At 41.2% G+C, this 14,293-nt stretch overlaps 1 protein-coding gene across 1 annotated transcript in view; it reads left to right on the top strand.

Annotated features, from left to right (window-relative positions):
- dock5 (dedicator of cytokinesis 5) overlaps nucleotides 1-14,293 on the top strand; it is a gene marked incomplete at its 5' end in the record, with an annotated part of 49,139 nt that overhangs the window by 22,382 nt on the left and 12,464 nt on the right. Inside the window, 24 exons of the mRNA XM_079250920.1 lie at nucleotides 608-708; nucleotides 847-984; nucleotides 1,077-1,188; nucleotides 1,536-1,606; nucleotides 1,835-1,941; nucleotides 2,107-2,243; nucleotides 4,780-4,875; nucleotides 5,059-5,157; nucleotides 5,474-5,644; nucleotides 5,752-5,852; nucleotides 5,933-5,991; nucleotides 6,232-6,386; nucleotides 7,500-7,585; nucleotides 8,344-8,500; nucleotides 8,653-8,693; nucleotides 8,769-8,859; nucleotides 8,981-9,100; nucleotides 9,237-9,326; nucleotides 10,282-10,386; nucleotides 10,682-10,823; nucleotides 13,410-13,491; nucleotides 13,604-13,688; nucleotides 13,818-13,904; nucleotides 13,991-14,167. Of these exons, the coding sequence (XP_079107046.1) occupies nucleotides 608-708; nucleotides 847-984; nucleotides 1,077-1,188; nucleotides 1,536-1,606; nucleotides 1,835-1,941; nucleotides 2,107-2,243; nucleotides 4,780-4,875; nucleotides 5,059-5,157; nucleotides 5,474-5,644; nucleotides 5,752-5,852; nucleotides 5,933-5,991; nucleotides 6,232-6,386; nucleotides 7,500-7,585; nucleotides 8,344-8,500; nucleotides 8,653-8,693; nucleotides 8,769-8,859; nucleotides 8,981-9,100; nucleotides 9,237-9,326; nucleotides 10,282-10,386; nucleotides 10,682-10,823; nucleotides 13,410-13,491; nucleotides 13,604-13,688; nucleotides 13,818-13,904; nucleotides 13,991-14,167 (2,610 nt within the window). The remainder of the gene's footprint in view (nucleotides 1-607; nucleotides 709-846; nucleotides 985-1,076; nucleotides 1,189-1,535; nucleotides 1,607-1,834; nucleotides 1,942-2,106; nucleotides 2,244-4,779; nucleotides 4,876-5,058; nucleotides 5,158-5,473; nucleotides 5,645-5,751; nucleotides 5,853-5,932; nucleotides 5,992-6,231; nucleotides 6,387-7,499; nucleotides 7,586-8,343; nucleotides 8,501-8,652; nucleotides 8,694-8,768; nucleotides 8,860-8,980; nucleotides 9,101-9,236; nucleotides 9,327-10,281; nucleotides 10,387-10,681; nucleotides 10,824-13,409; nucleotides 13,492-13,603; nucleotides 13,689-13,817; nucleotides 13,905-13,990; nucleotides 14,168-14,293) is intronic.

Genomic DNA, 14,293 nt, shown 5'->3' with positions numbered 1-14,293 from the left:
ATATTTACAAGCAGAAGTCATTAGACCAGCTTGTCTAATAACATCTCCAGCTCTCTGTTTAGATTTCTGAACCGCAGCATCGCTGTCCGTCTTTCTCTGTGACTTCTTAAAGCAACGATCTCACATTCACACTCATGTTTGATGATAAAACGTGGTGATGGTTAAACTTCTTTTTTCTCCATGTGTCACATAACCACTCCTGACACATTTCATTTGAACTGCTGAATGCAACTCGATGCCTTCAAGGAGAAATTGCTTGAATATGTGTGCTGTCAGCTCTGTATTTAAACGCGCTTTTCTTCAATGGGTATCTTATGACTGTAGTTAACTATAAACACATTTGCACCCTGATCATGTCTGACAGCGCATCATATGAACTATTGCTTTTAGAGTAAAACTAGTAGCCTAATGTAAAGCAGAAACTAGTTCCTGCATGCATTAGCAGTACCTTTAAAAAGGAGGGAAAAAGCTGTGATGCATCATTAGTAGATTGAACAGGAAGCATGTTGCTGGGATAAAATAATAAACTGTAAATGCTGGTTTTCTTTGGATCAGTTTTAAGTTGTCCAGTGATTTGATGCTGCTTCTTGCTCTTATTTATTACCAGGTATTTATAATCACACTTATTGGTGACATCAAATTCCAACATTTTAACCCCGTTCTGGAAACTTACATCAACAAGCATTTCAGCGCCACTTTGGCTTACATGTGAGTATCCCCTCTGGCTTTCACACCATCGGTGGTTTATGCTTTTTATTTTTACTAATTCATGCACAAGTGCTCTCCTTCTCCACCCACATTTAAATTACCAAGAGACCCTAATGCCAGACTCATTCACTCTCTCAGGAAGCTAACCAGGGTGCTTAACCACTACGTGGGCCAAGTAGCTGAGGATCCTGACCTCATAGAGAAGCTCTTTGCAGCACTCAAAGCTCTCAAGTACCTTTTCAGGTTCATTGTACAGTCCCGAGTCCTCTACCTCAGGTATCAGGAGCTCTGCCACACATGAATCTACTTAGCATTTAAATAATTTAAGGAAGGCTTCTTGTAATGCAGTTCCTGTCTTTCCCTTTCAGATTCTATGGGAACAGTGAAGATGGAGATGCTTTCTTCAATTCCATTCATGAACTTTTTCTATCTTTCAACAATCTGATGGACAGACCTCTGGATGAGGGAGTGAAGATCAAGGTAAGATGTGTGATTTCTTGATTTTCACCTCATAATGTCGCCAGTTCATCATTTTCCAGCCTTAAAGTGAAACCGATGTGGTCGGTCACACTCTGTGAAGATGTTTCTTCAGCTTCCTGTCTCTTGTGTTTGTTACTGCTGTGTCAAGATGCAGCAATTCGGCTGTGAAAATGTGTTAACCTTTGAAAGAAAAGATTTTGAAAACTTGTACAAATTGACTGTAAAGTGGTGTGAGCTCCCTGTCGGCAGGAAGGTGAAGAAAGGTGGCTAGAAAGCTTGTTTTCCTGCACAATGATAATCATCTCGGTGCTTTCAACCTGATGGGATCCAATTCTTTGCTTTTTCAGGGGGCAATATTGAAATACCTCCCCACCATCATTAATGACATCCAGAATGTGTTTGATCCCATGGTGCTCAGGTAACCCACTCCAGGTTTTTGCACAGTAGGAAACCATAATTGCCCATCGCAGCACAAATTATGACACTTTCTTCTGAGTAAAGGTGTTATTCGCAATCCTTGCTTCTGTAAAATCAACCTGTCATGAGCGCTGCTCATTAGTCTTTCGTGGCTATAATTACAAGATTTGCATCAGAATAGTCACAGCTGCTCCTTTTTTCTTTTCTTTTCTTCTATTCTCTTCCACAGCAATCTCCTTTCAAAGTTCATTGAGAGCATTCCTGACTCGCAGTTTGTGCGTCAGAAGCTGGGCTGCATGTGTAAAATGGTGGAGAGTGACCTTTTCAGGCAGCCAGGTAAGAGTTCTCCCCCTAAAACCACGTAATGACATTTCATGAAGCCGAAGAAGGAAACTTAGCATGTAATCTGCATTATATTTCCAATACAAGCATATGTTATTAGGGGATGTCCTGTGGGATCCAGTGCAACCAGTACAGTTGTTCTCCTCTTTGTTGCCGCAGAATGTCGAGATGTTCTTCTTCCACTTGTCACTGACCAGCTGAGTGGACAGCTGGACGACCACTCCAGTAAACCAGACTATGAGGCCTGCGTTCAGCTTCTCAGCACGGTGTTGGATAACCTGGACCGCAAAGACGTGGTAAGGAGTTCAGGTTCATCTGCAGACACACAGACAGCGATTCAAAAGTTTAAAAGTTCAGCTCGCCTTAATTAGAGAGGGAGTCGTGTAGCGGTGTGGTGGTGGGTGGAAGTATAATACAACAATACAATACAACTTTATTTATAAGGCACTTTAAAAACAACAATGTTGACCAAAGTGCCACATTGTGGGGGGGTTAAAGGGGACCTATGATGGTATTTGGAGTTTTCTGAGTTTTCTACAGTGTTACAGTGTTGAATCCTCATCAGACATGTGAACGGCACTGTTTTTTATCACCTAAACACATGTTTGAGTTTGAGTTCCAGCACGCTCTCCGTTCGGTTTCCATGGCGACGAAAAACGCGTCGTTTTAGAGAGTTTTTTCTACTTGGAAATCCTTGTGACGTCCCGGGGGATAAGGTTCGGTGATTGGTTACCTTCTACTGGTTAACAAGGACATGTACAAATACATCAGGCGGGTGGAAAACGTGGGATAAAGTTATTTCCAACGATGGCTGGTGAGTTTACCAAAGAGAGACATCCTGTTGCATTCGTTGCTGTGGGTTGCTGTTTTCCACTTCGTTTTCAGGGTCTGATTCAGGTTCCAACATGTAGGGCTGTATGCTATGTGTTGACATTGTATTTTGTTTTTTTATTGAGTTCATATCAGCCTAATCCTTCTGTTTATGAGATGTTACAATGACGGTGAAAGCAGTTGTGGTGCGGTGCGCGCTCCCCATGTAGTGCAGTGGCGGGAGGCGGGGCTTAATGTGGAAGAGTCTCAATCCACTCGTTTTGCCCACAGGCTGATCTGACAGCCTACGGAGAGGGTCGGTCTGAAGTAAATAAAGAGATTTGTGACAGTAACTCGATCAATCCCAGCACTTCTGGGCTCCGAAATAAAAATAAATTAGCCTGAAATGTACAGAATAGTTCCACTTTAAGAAAAAAAAAACAAAACAGAATAAACAACATACATTAGGACAACTTAAAAAAAAAACAACATTCAGACATCTAAAAACAATTTTTAAAAAAACCAATAAAAGCAATCAAATTAAAACAATCTAAATAAAATCAGATCTAAAAAGTCAACTTATTGTGTGGGAAAAGCCAGCTTAAACGAATGGGTGACAAAAGGGAGTTAATTCCACATGGAGGCTGGGTTCACCTAAACAGCCAAAGTCAAGTGCTTTACATCCTTCAAACTATAGCGGCTGGTTTGTGCAGCCTCTCTTTAGAGGTATCCCAAAGAAGTTAAACCACAAGGGAATCCCTTGGGCAGGCCTGGAGCATGCTGGAGGGTTTACATATCCTGTCTGGCATGCAAAGTTGTGAGTTGCAGCCAAATAGTTTTTTTTTTTTTTTTTTTGCTTCTGAGGGAATTGAACTGGAAGTGTCTCAGTTGCAGGAGCTCTCGGAAACCTTTACATATAAAGAGAATTTTCCTCTGTGCATCCTTTCTCATCTCCTTTATTGTAGGATAAACTAGGTCGTGCTTGAATGAGGGAAACTGAGGTGACGGGGCCCCACTATTTCTTTAGCCAGCATCAGTGGAAGAGACGGACCAGGGGCTCGTAATCACATGAGCATCAGCAAATTAGGAATTTGTCTTAAACAAAGGGCACACTAAATGCCTTTTTTTTAATTTTTGATGTCCAGAATATATATACTTTTTTTTTTTTTTTTTTTTTTTTAACATTTTGCAGCTACCCTGAATAAATTTAACAGCTACTTTTCATACAGTCATTAATGGAGGCTCACATGATTGAATGTATTCAGACAAGATGAGTGTGAACAACCATTCTCAATGTGAAAGCTAACATATGGCTGCTGGCCTGAATTCCTTCTTTATTCAGTTCCATCCAAAAGCCTTAGCGTGGAATATTTAATACTCTTATGTCCAGAATGGTGCAGTTTCACCACAACAGAACCTCATCAGCACCATCCACCAATGCAAAGAGCAGTGAAGAGCATTCACAGTTGCTTTGCATCACGAGTGTTTTCTCCTTGTCTTGAGTTCTTATCTCACCTTGTTTTCCACGAAGATCAAAGATGAATGTTTAGGAGAAGACAGAAGGTTTTATAGGAAGGAACATCTCTGATTAGGCTCGACCATTCTTCCACATAAGAAGACGTTTGGGATAGATAGATGGAGGAACGGGTGGAATGACGAGGATTTATTCACCCAGGTGTAGAATAAAAACACAACTGTGTAGTTTTGCTGGCAAAATCACTAAAATTGTCACTAGTCAAAGTAGAGATTTCTGCCACAGTTTGAGTCAACATTGGCTGTTTATTCATCCGTTTTCTCTACTCGCTGTATTGTATTCAGGGATCTGGTGCCGAAGGGTTTCATAAAAACAAATTCCATTTATCTCCAGAAAGGGGGGGAAAAAAGGAAAAAGAAATTGTAAAGAATTATGTGAAGCAGGGATTTTTTATTCTGGCAGCAGTCTGCAGTGTGTGTGTGTGTGTGTGTGTGTGTGTTGCTGCGTTTGAGCGGGTCCGTCTTCCTCAGGCTGTTCTGTCTGTGCAGGGTCCAACCAGGGGCCACGTTCAGCTGATTATGGAGCGGCTTCTTCGCAGGGTTAATCGCACTGTCATCAGCATGGATAGATCTTCTCCTCTCATCGTAAGACACACTGCGATGATACAACCGCAACATCCTCAGCGTTCATTTTGACGTTAATACCACTGACATACAGCGCAGCTAAATTCGTGGAATATGTTCTGCAATATATCTTGTAAATATAGCGTCTTTCAGGGATAATTTCCTGTGAAATCTCTTGAGTAACAGATGTCACTTCTTTGCCAGGGCCACTATCTTGCCTGTATGACAGCCATCCTAAAGCAAATGGATGACATGCACTACGCCCACTACATCAGCACCTTCAAAACGGGACAGGATATCATTGTAAGTGCCGTGGTTTTTACCCCGTTGGCTACATATTGTCCTGAAGCGTCTCATCAATAACGGGTATTAAACCACCCCATCCACTTCCAGCTCCTTAAGAGAGTATTGATTACAGACATTTCATGCAGTTGATTGAACTGACATGATGAGGATGTCAGTGGGCCTCCATTAAGCCGCAGGGCATCACGTGTGACTAACATGAAGCAGCAGCGCTGCTGATGAACCTTCAGCGGTTTTCCCATTTTGCTCGTGCATTAATTACCAGATTGGCCAAAGCGCTTCCTGTGGAGGTTTTATTATTCCTTTCCTTTCCAAGGACTTCCTCATGGAGACGTTCATCATGTTTAAAGACCTCATGGGGAATGTGTTCGCCTCCGACTGGATGACCATGAACCTGGTGCAGATGCAGGTCTTCCTCAGGGCCATCAACCAGTATTCAAATTTCCTCAACAAGTATTTCCTGGATGAGGTGCATTTTGAACTGCAGGTGTGTTTCGTTCTCAGACGAGATGGCATCTTTTATTAAACACAAAACGGAGCATTATGGAAAGATTATAATAGCATCAATATTTGAGAACTCTGTTCCCCTCGCAGCTGTGGAACAACTACTTCCACCTGACCGTGGCATTCCTCACTCACAAGACGCTGCAGCTGGAATCTTTCTCACAACAGAAACGAAATAAAATCCTGAACAAGTGAGATCATTTACTCTTCATCAAAGAAAAATCATTTGTAAAACTTCATTTCACAGTTGTCTTGTTTAAATCTGCTTTAGGTATGGAGACATGAGGAAGGCTGCTGGATTTAAGATCAGAGACATGTGGTATAACCTTGGTGAGTGTTTCGCAGCGCTACGATCACCAAGTCTGTAGAAGTGTTTATTCTGGACCTGCCAGTCATGCAACGGAATAAGAAGACAATATTTTTTTTATTGTTCAGTGTCGCTGTGTCTTGTTGTGATGTTTGCCACGTTATTAGATTTGTCCTGTGTTTGTAGGGAAGTAAAGATGCAGCATATTGCATTCTTTAATCTCGCTATGATATTAATGCATGGTAATATTTGTTGTCCCTTAGGCCGCCACAAAATGAAGTTTATCCCAGCCATGGTTGGACCCATTCTGGAGGTCACACTGGTGCCTGAACCAGACCTGAGAAAAGCAACCATCCCCATCTTCTTTGACATGATGCAGTGTGAACATAACTTCAGGCCTGGACATACGTTTGAAACGGTATCGTGTCTCACAACTTCGGGGACAGTCAGCGTACATTCAGGCAGTTCGTTTTTTCATTTAAAACAAAATATGAAAAATTGGAAAACCAGTCATTTTTTTACATTTTTTGTTTCAAAATCCAAAACGATAATTCAGATAACGGACCGTCATCCGTTTTCCGGTTTTGTGCACAAAACAAAAATGGAAAAAACGGATAACGAGCACTTGGATTCCATTTTCGACTTTTCGTTTGAGGCAGCGCTGGGAGTTCTCATTGCACGTAGTGGACGGCGGAAGACGAAGACAACGAAAAGAAAGAGCGCAAGCTAGAGAGAAAGAGGGATGAAGTGAAGGGAGTCTACCCCAAAGCTAGCTGAAGCTAGCTGCAGGTTCTCCTCCTCTCCGCCTGCCGAGGAAGAAAGTTTATTCGCTGCTTCTGTTGAAGTTTTCAGACATTGGAGGCAACAGCAGAACAGCAGGGTGGCTAAACCGTTGAAGAAATGTTGCACTTCAGGACTAAAATTAACAGACAGAAAAATGGGGAAAATTTTTTTGTTCTTTTTTAGCTGAATGTTCATATTGGTGTTTAGTTCACCTGGTGAAGCAGCTACTTATTATACGTAGGTGTAAGGTTTAGTTCTCACATCTTCCTGATCCACTTTCTCATCTACTGCTGGACAATAAAGGACAGTAGAGCTGTCCTTTATACTTGTATGTTAAACATACAAGTGTAAAAAGCACTTGTATGCACGTTGGGATCACACCGTATACAAATGTGTTGTAACAATTCCATTTGAGTATAATGTATAAAACATATCCCAACATTTATATAACATATCAATGAAACGAAAAGTCGAAAATGGAATCCAAGTGCTCGTTATCCGTTTTTTCCTTTTTTGTTTTGTGCACAAAATCGGAAAACGGACGACGGTACGTCAATTTCAATTTTTTCCATTTTTCATATTTCGTTTTAAATGAAAAAACGAACTGCTTGAATGTACACTGACCTGCACTTTTAATGGTTTCTGACTGGACCAAAGCTGCTTGTGGCTAAAAATGACACTTTTGGTTTTATGATCACCAATTCTTTTTTTTTTTTTTTTTTGCCTTATTTCCCTCTTATCTTTGCAGTTTGAGAAGGAATTGATCACAAAATTGGATCAGGAGGTAGAAGGAGGCCGAGGGGACGAGCAGTACAAAGTCCTGCTGGAGAAAATGTAAAGCAGCCGAGCGGATTGCACGGAAAACATTTCTTTCTTTCTGAAAGTACTCCAAGTAGTACAACACACCATGTTAAATGCAGCGTAGCAGGAAAGACACTAGGGCTGTGACGATATGCTTTTGTCCCAATTCGATTCGATTCCGATTTTTTTGGGTTCCGATTCGATTTAAATTGCGATTCTCACAATTCTTTGATATTGATGCTTTTTGTAGATTAAAAACAAAATAAATGTATGAAACCTTTTGTACTTTACTCATCATTTTCCTTCATTTCAATTAGGTAAAAACAACACAGTAGCCAGACCATCATTCTGCTGCTATAATGTTAAAAGCTCAATAAAAACTTTTTTATAATGGATTATTTTTAAATCAAATTTTTTTTTTTTAAACAAAAAAATCGATTTTGAAATTGCAAAGCAAAAAAAATCCTGATTTGCGATTTTTTCGATTCGATTTTCCCACCCCTAAAATACCCATAAGATTGCTTTTTAAAATGCGACAAAAGCCATTCTGGTCGTGTGTGGATAAAATACTGCATGAGCAGTAATGAGAAGTGTGAAGGAGTATTTGTTAGTTTTCTGGTCTATCTCTATAATCATCAGAAAAACACCTTGACCACACAAAGCAGGATAAGAAAACAAATGTGTTTCAGTGGGGAGATATTTAGACGAGCTGTAAAGGTGGAAATGACTGTTTAGAAGTGGGGAATGGTCGGCGGGGTTGGTCTGTGATGGATATGTGTTTGCATGTGCAGATTGCTAGAGCACTGTAGACGTCACAGATACCTGTCCCAGTCAGGAGAGGAACTGGCTCTACTGCTGAGCAGCCAGCTGGAGAATCTACTGGCTTACCGCACCATCACACATGATGAAAGCCCCGAGCACCGCATGAGCTGCACTGTCAATGTGCTGGTATGCTTTATGCCTTGTAGTCTTTGCTTATCTGGGAATGAATCCGTCTTTGTGCACGCCCGTAAAGCAATTACTGAAGAAACGGCTTCAGAAAAGTACTTTTCATGATTGTGACATCAATTCACTTTTATTTATTTATTTTTCTACTGCAGAACTTCTACAAAGAAAAAAAGCGGGAGGACATTTACATCCGGTGAGACGAAGCCAGGGCATTTTTTCCCCAGCCTGGTGGGCTAGTTGTGTCTTACTGCTGTGTTGCTGTGAGCAGGTACTTGTACAAGCTGCGAGATTTACACCTGGACTGTGAGAACTACACAGAGGCTGCCTACACTCTGCTGCTACATGCTGAGTTACTGGAGGTCGTAGATACATTAAGCACAGCTTTCTTCAGAACAAATTCTGATTTTTTTATCTGGATTTTCAGTGTTAAACCATTTGCCTGTTTGACCGTGCTCCTCCGTGGTTATTTTCCTCCCCCAGTGGTCGGACAAACCCTGCACACCTCATCTGATACCTCGGGACGGGGCGCATGTCTGGACCCAGCAGGAGCTGAAAGAGAGGCTCTTCCAGGAGATCATGTGTTACCTGGACAAGGGCAAGGTGATTTGAAACGATTTGCTTGGCAGCTCATTAAGAAAAGCAGCGATGGATGTGGAAAAGCCGAGTTAGTGGGTCTGCGTTCATGCCTTCTTCGTCTTGTTCCCCTTTTAACCAACTGCTTCGTGGATCTTGGCAGATGTGGGAGAAGGCCATTGAACTGGGCAAACAGCTTGCTAAGATGCACGAAAGCCACATGTTTGACTTCATGGAGCTGAGCCAGCTGCTGGTAAGATGACGTGTTCACAGTAAGCGTATTCACAAAATTAAAGCAAGTCTACTTGATAAACTGCTGGTGGAAATAGCTGTACTAACGGTGCTGTTGTTGTTTCAGTGGCTTCTATTTAAACCAGGGGTGTCAAACTCAAATTCACAGAGGGCCTCAATTAAAAAGAGGAGCAAAGTCGAGGGCCACATCTTTTTTTTTTTTCAGAAAGTGACAGCTATTATTTGTGTTTTTCTTGTCTTTGAGATACACTACTGTATTAACATTTTCATATATTAAATAATAGTTTAATAGGCTTATTTTTGCTTAAACACTGAACCCAGAACTGATTTAAAAAAAAAAAAAAAAAACTGAACTAAATATCAGGTCTCTATACCTGGAACTTTATATGGATTTTAATTGTAACCTAAATCTTTTCATCACAGACCATCAAGGCCAACACCTAAAAAAAACAAAAGAAACCCAATTATCTCTTTCAACTTTGAACAGACAATGCCTTCAGTAAATAAAATCATATTTATCCAGTTTAGTTTGCTTCTATTTACTCTGATGAGGCACATGGGTTCATTCCAGATACTCCCGTCAGGAGTCTAGCTCACCAAGACTGCATTGTGGGATTTGTAGTGTTAGGGGTATGTGCGCTGTATAATGGATCAGCGGGCCAGACGTAATACAGATTTGAAATCATCTCACGGGCCAAATATAATTTTAGTTTGACATGTATGATTTAAACCAATAAAAGTCAAATGTTAAGAAAAATGCCTGAATAAGTCAAAGACTGGAAAAAGACCTAAACTAGTTCCTGTAAAGCATCATTTTAATCTGAATTCTCCTGTTATACATTAATCTGAAATGTGCTGTAAAAATTTTTATAATGATTTTGTTTTATAACCACTAGCAGCTTTTTGGCCACATACTCAATGCTGTATTCCAGTCTTTTTTTTGTCTTCTGTGCCAGAAAAAACAAGCTGAGTTCTATGAAAACATCATGCATGCAATGCGGCCGCAGCCAGAGTACTTTGCAGTTGGATATTATGGACTCGGATTCCCTTCTTTCCTCAGGGTAAGAAAATGATTACCTATTTCAATAAATTGAGACTTAGAGAAGCCCTCATGTTGCTGTGCTTACGCAATGAGCTGGCATTTTGAAATATTTCTTGGGGCGCTGTGCAATAATCTCGATAAAGGTTATTGCCTTTTTGATGTCACAGGAGAATGTCAGTATGAGTTCAGAATTGTCGAAGCATTAATCATATATTACCCTTTCATAAATTTTAGAAGTCAACCTTGATGTCAACGTTAGTTCTTTTTTTATATGTTGTAGTTCAGTGTTACGCAATTAAATTTGTTTTTTCTAGAACAAGATGTTCATCTACCGAGGCAAAGAGTACGAGTGGCTGGAAGACTTCAGTTTAAAGCTGCTCTCCCAGTTTCCAAATGCAGTCCGGATGACAAGCACAGCGCCACCTGGAGACGACATCAGCAACTCACCTGGACAGAGTATCCTTTCATGAGCGGCTTGTTGTTGAGATGTTGCACATGGAGCAGAAATGACACACAATGACAATGTCTCTGTTCACATTCTGCAACCCTGACTTTTCAGTTCCAGTAATTATGTCTCGTTAGTAAATGTTAACGAGTTAAAACGGTAGGCGAGATGGTGAACATGTTTGTCATTTACATGTTAGAACGGGTCGGGATCTACTAAAGGTCTGCATGAACCAAAACGTGTGCAAATGCATTCTACATGCAGAAACATGTATGAACTGATTTACTAACAGAGGGTTGCGTCTTTTAAAGCGCAAAATGGCACGTCTGCATCCAGTTAGGATGTCTGACCACAGGAAAACAGTTAAATATGTTGTTTAGCCCCCCAATCAAACCTGAGTGCAATTTTTGCACCCATATTTAAAACGTCTTTATTCTGCATATTTCAGACTAATTTATTTTAAAATGCAAGTCCAGCAGGGCAAGAAATAGTCAAGAATTTTTCACAAGTCCCTTCAGTCATTTTGTATTGATCCTCTCAGATCAGCCTCTGACAGAAAGAAGCGAACAGAGAAAGCTCCGCCCCAGGTCCGCCTGCAGGCTGCGTCTGATTGGTCAACTGCTAGGAGTATTTGTCGGGAGTACACATCAGTTGTTTTCCTCGTAGAAACACAGGCAGAAATGGGGGGAAAAAAAAAAAACCCCAAAAAAAACAAGGTAGTTACTCTGGAGATAATGACAACACTAAACATAAAGCTGGATCTGTTCAAATCCGAATTGGACCCAGAAAACAAGCGTGAACAGTTCAGCAGCGAATGCAGCAGGACGTATCTGTTTGGTATTTACTCGCTTTCCAGCTATAATCTGAAATAATGTCCATTTTTTACCCACCATTTATAATCGTAAACGTGCCTGTTAATGGCTGTACATGTAGCAGATGTACCACAATGCCATCTACATCTATATCGGTTGTTTCAGACAGTTTACAACTGGCTGATAACTGGCATGATCAAAACAAAACCAGCAACGGTTTTTGGGTGCTTTGATTTTATTTGCAGCTTGTGTCTCCGAGTCGGAAATCTGGTCCTTGATTTTTAGGAACAGACCCACCTTTCAGCAAAAGCCTGGTAGCAAATCCCCCGTCATGCTGGCCTTGTTTATCCAGCAGTCTTCGGCACAAATAAAAACATTTCTGCAACGCCGTGTCAGGCTCCCAAAAGCCAGCTCCATCCATCGCTCTCTAGTCGTCGTTTCATTTGGAAATTTGAACAAATTTTGATTTTCCTCACAGCCGGAGAAGTTTTACTTGTACAACATGTCGGCACGGAAACCGTCCCGGTGTCCTCTAAAGTTTTTGTCTCTTCCGTCTTACACTGAGCTGGGAAGGTGGGCGTGGCTTTCTTCTCACGAATGTGCACAACCTGGAGAAGACGGCCAATCACTGAGTCCCCCCCCCCAGCAACATCACTTAAATATCAAAGTGGAAAAGACCCAATCGTTTTCAGCACCGTGGAATGGGATTGTAGAGACTTGGTGGAAAATCCAAACATGCGTTTATGTGATGGAAAACTGTGCCGCTGTCTTGACTGAGTATTCAACACAACACTGTAAAAAGCTCAGTAAAATAGCATAGTAGTGCTTCTTTTACACGTTTCAAATGACGTGCAACCGGTCTGCTTGCATATGTGGGCACATTTTTCACCATCTTGTGAGTATTTTTGGGATGAATAAGGAGACAATCATAAACAGCATTTGAAGCTGTTGGAGGAACTCGGGATGGATTTGGAGAGGAATCGGGCATCCCCACAGATTACAGATATTACTAAAGCCGCTAAAGCCGAATCACGTTGTGGTAAAACATCTCGGGTCTTTTATTTTGAAAAGTTTTCTGTTCTCCAAGTTGCAATCTGGTGTGTTTTAAACATTTTAGCTTGTAGGTTGGTCAGTTTATGAAATCCTTAGTTAAAATAAATTAAGCCTAAATTACAAACAAGACACCGTGTCACGGTCATTCATGTTTTTTTTTTCTTTTTTCTTTAAGGTGACAATGCATTCCCCCCCCACACCCCACGGCTACGTTTTCTCATGTTTTATTACATGACAGTCGGCTATTTGTTTTGTTTGCCCTCTAATGTCTTTATATTGTCTTTTTACCTCATCCGCTGTTCGCTTCATCTTACCGACAGCAGAAACTTGTTCATAAATTTGCTCCCACAAATTGTTTATTCGTGTGTCATCAGATTTCTTCGAGGTCATGTTTTCTCTCCCAACTCGCCATGCTGCAAACCACGCCGGTTGCAAAGCGCTCACTTAAATAGGGATTATCCAAAATGTTTGCACCTTCCACCTACATCGCAATTTCTCCAAGTAAGCCGCTCGCAAACCGTGCTTCAGCCACGTGTATTAAATTCCAGATAGCACACACAACTTACTTCTCACAAGTGGGATTTTAGTAGATTCATCCCTAAAAACAAAACATTACCTCAGTATCAACATGTTGCCTCACATTCCACAGCAGTTTAAGAAAAAGACAGAAATTTGTCATCATCGCTGCTCTTTCTCCTTCGTTTTGTTAGTTTCCTTAGCTGAACATGACAGACATCCAGTGCTTCACCGTCAAGCCAGTTTTCACAGTGCCAAACCAGTTTAAAGACAAGGGGGTTCCAGAGCAGATATTAAAGTGTGTAACACAGCACTTAAAGGCTGATTTATTTCCTTATGAATATCAAAGAGATTTATGCTTCTCCGAGCAAAGTGCTAAGTCATTGCTGTCCTTTTCTGTTCTCTTGCAGCTATTACAGAACCAACGAGGTGGACCAGTTCCAGTACTCCCGGCCCTTCCGGAAAGGTGCAAAGGATCCAGACAACGAATTTGCAGTGAGAACTTTTACAATTCACTTCAACACAATGAACTTTTGTCTTTATGAAAGAAAAAAAAAACACGTTGAAAATTCATGAAGTGGAAATGTCCGCCTTGAAAGTTTTGTTGGTGTTTTTGCCTCGCAGACGATGTGGATTGAGAGAACGACTTATATCACCGCCTATCGCTTCCCGGGGATTCTCAAGTGGTTCGAAGTCAAATGTTTCTCAGTGGTAAGAACAAGACGCAATGCAAAAATCGGGAATAAAACACGACTTTTTTCCTCAATCATACATTACTCTTACTGTCCTGTTGGCAGGAGGAGATCAGTCCTTTGGAGAATGCCATAGAAACCATGGAGATGGCCAATGAAAAGCTGAGTAACCTCGTGCAGCAGCAGGCCTGTGATCGCTCACTGTCCATCAACCCGCTGTCCATGATGCTCAGCGGCATCGTTGACCCCGCCGTTATGGGTGGCTTCTCCAACTATGAGAAGGTCTGACTAATGTGATTTAATATGACAGTTTCACTGCAGCGTACACTTTTTGTGTCTCCAGTGATCAGATGCATCATTTTTTCATTTTGTCCACACATTTGTCCCATTCTCATGAACACAGTGTCT

The sequence above is a fragment of the Telmatherina bonti genome (assembly GCF_933228915.1).
Source record: "Telmatherina bonti genome assembly, chromosome: 13".
Taxonomy (NCBI): Eukaryota; Metazoa; Chordata; class Actinopteri; order Atheriniformes; family Telmatherinidae; genus Telmatherina; species Telmatherina bonti.
Note: the sequence above shows the minus strand (reverse complement) of the source record. Positions and strands in the feature narration are given on the sequence as shown.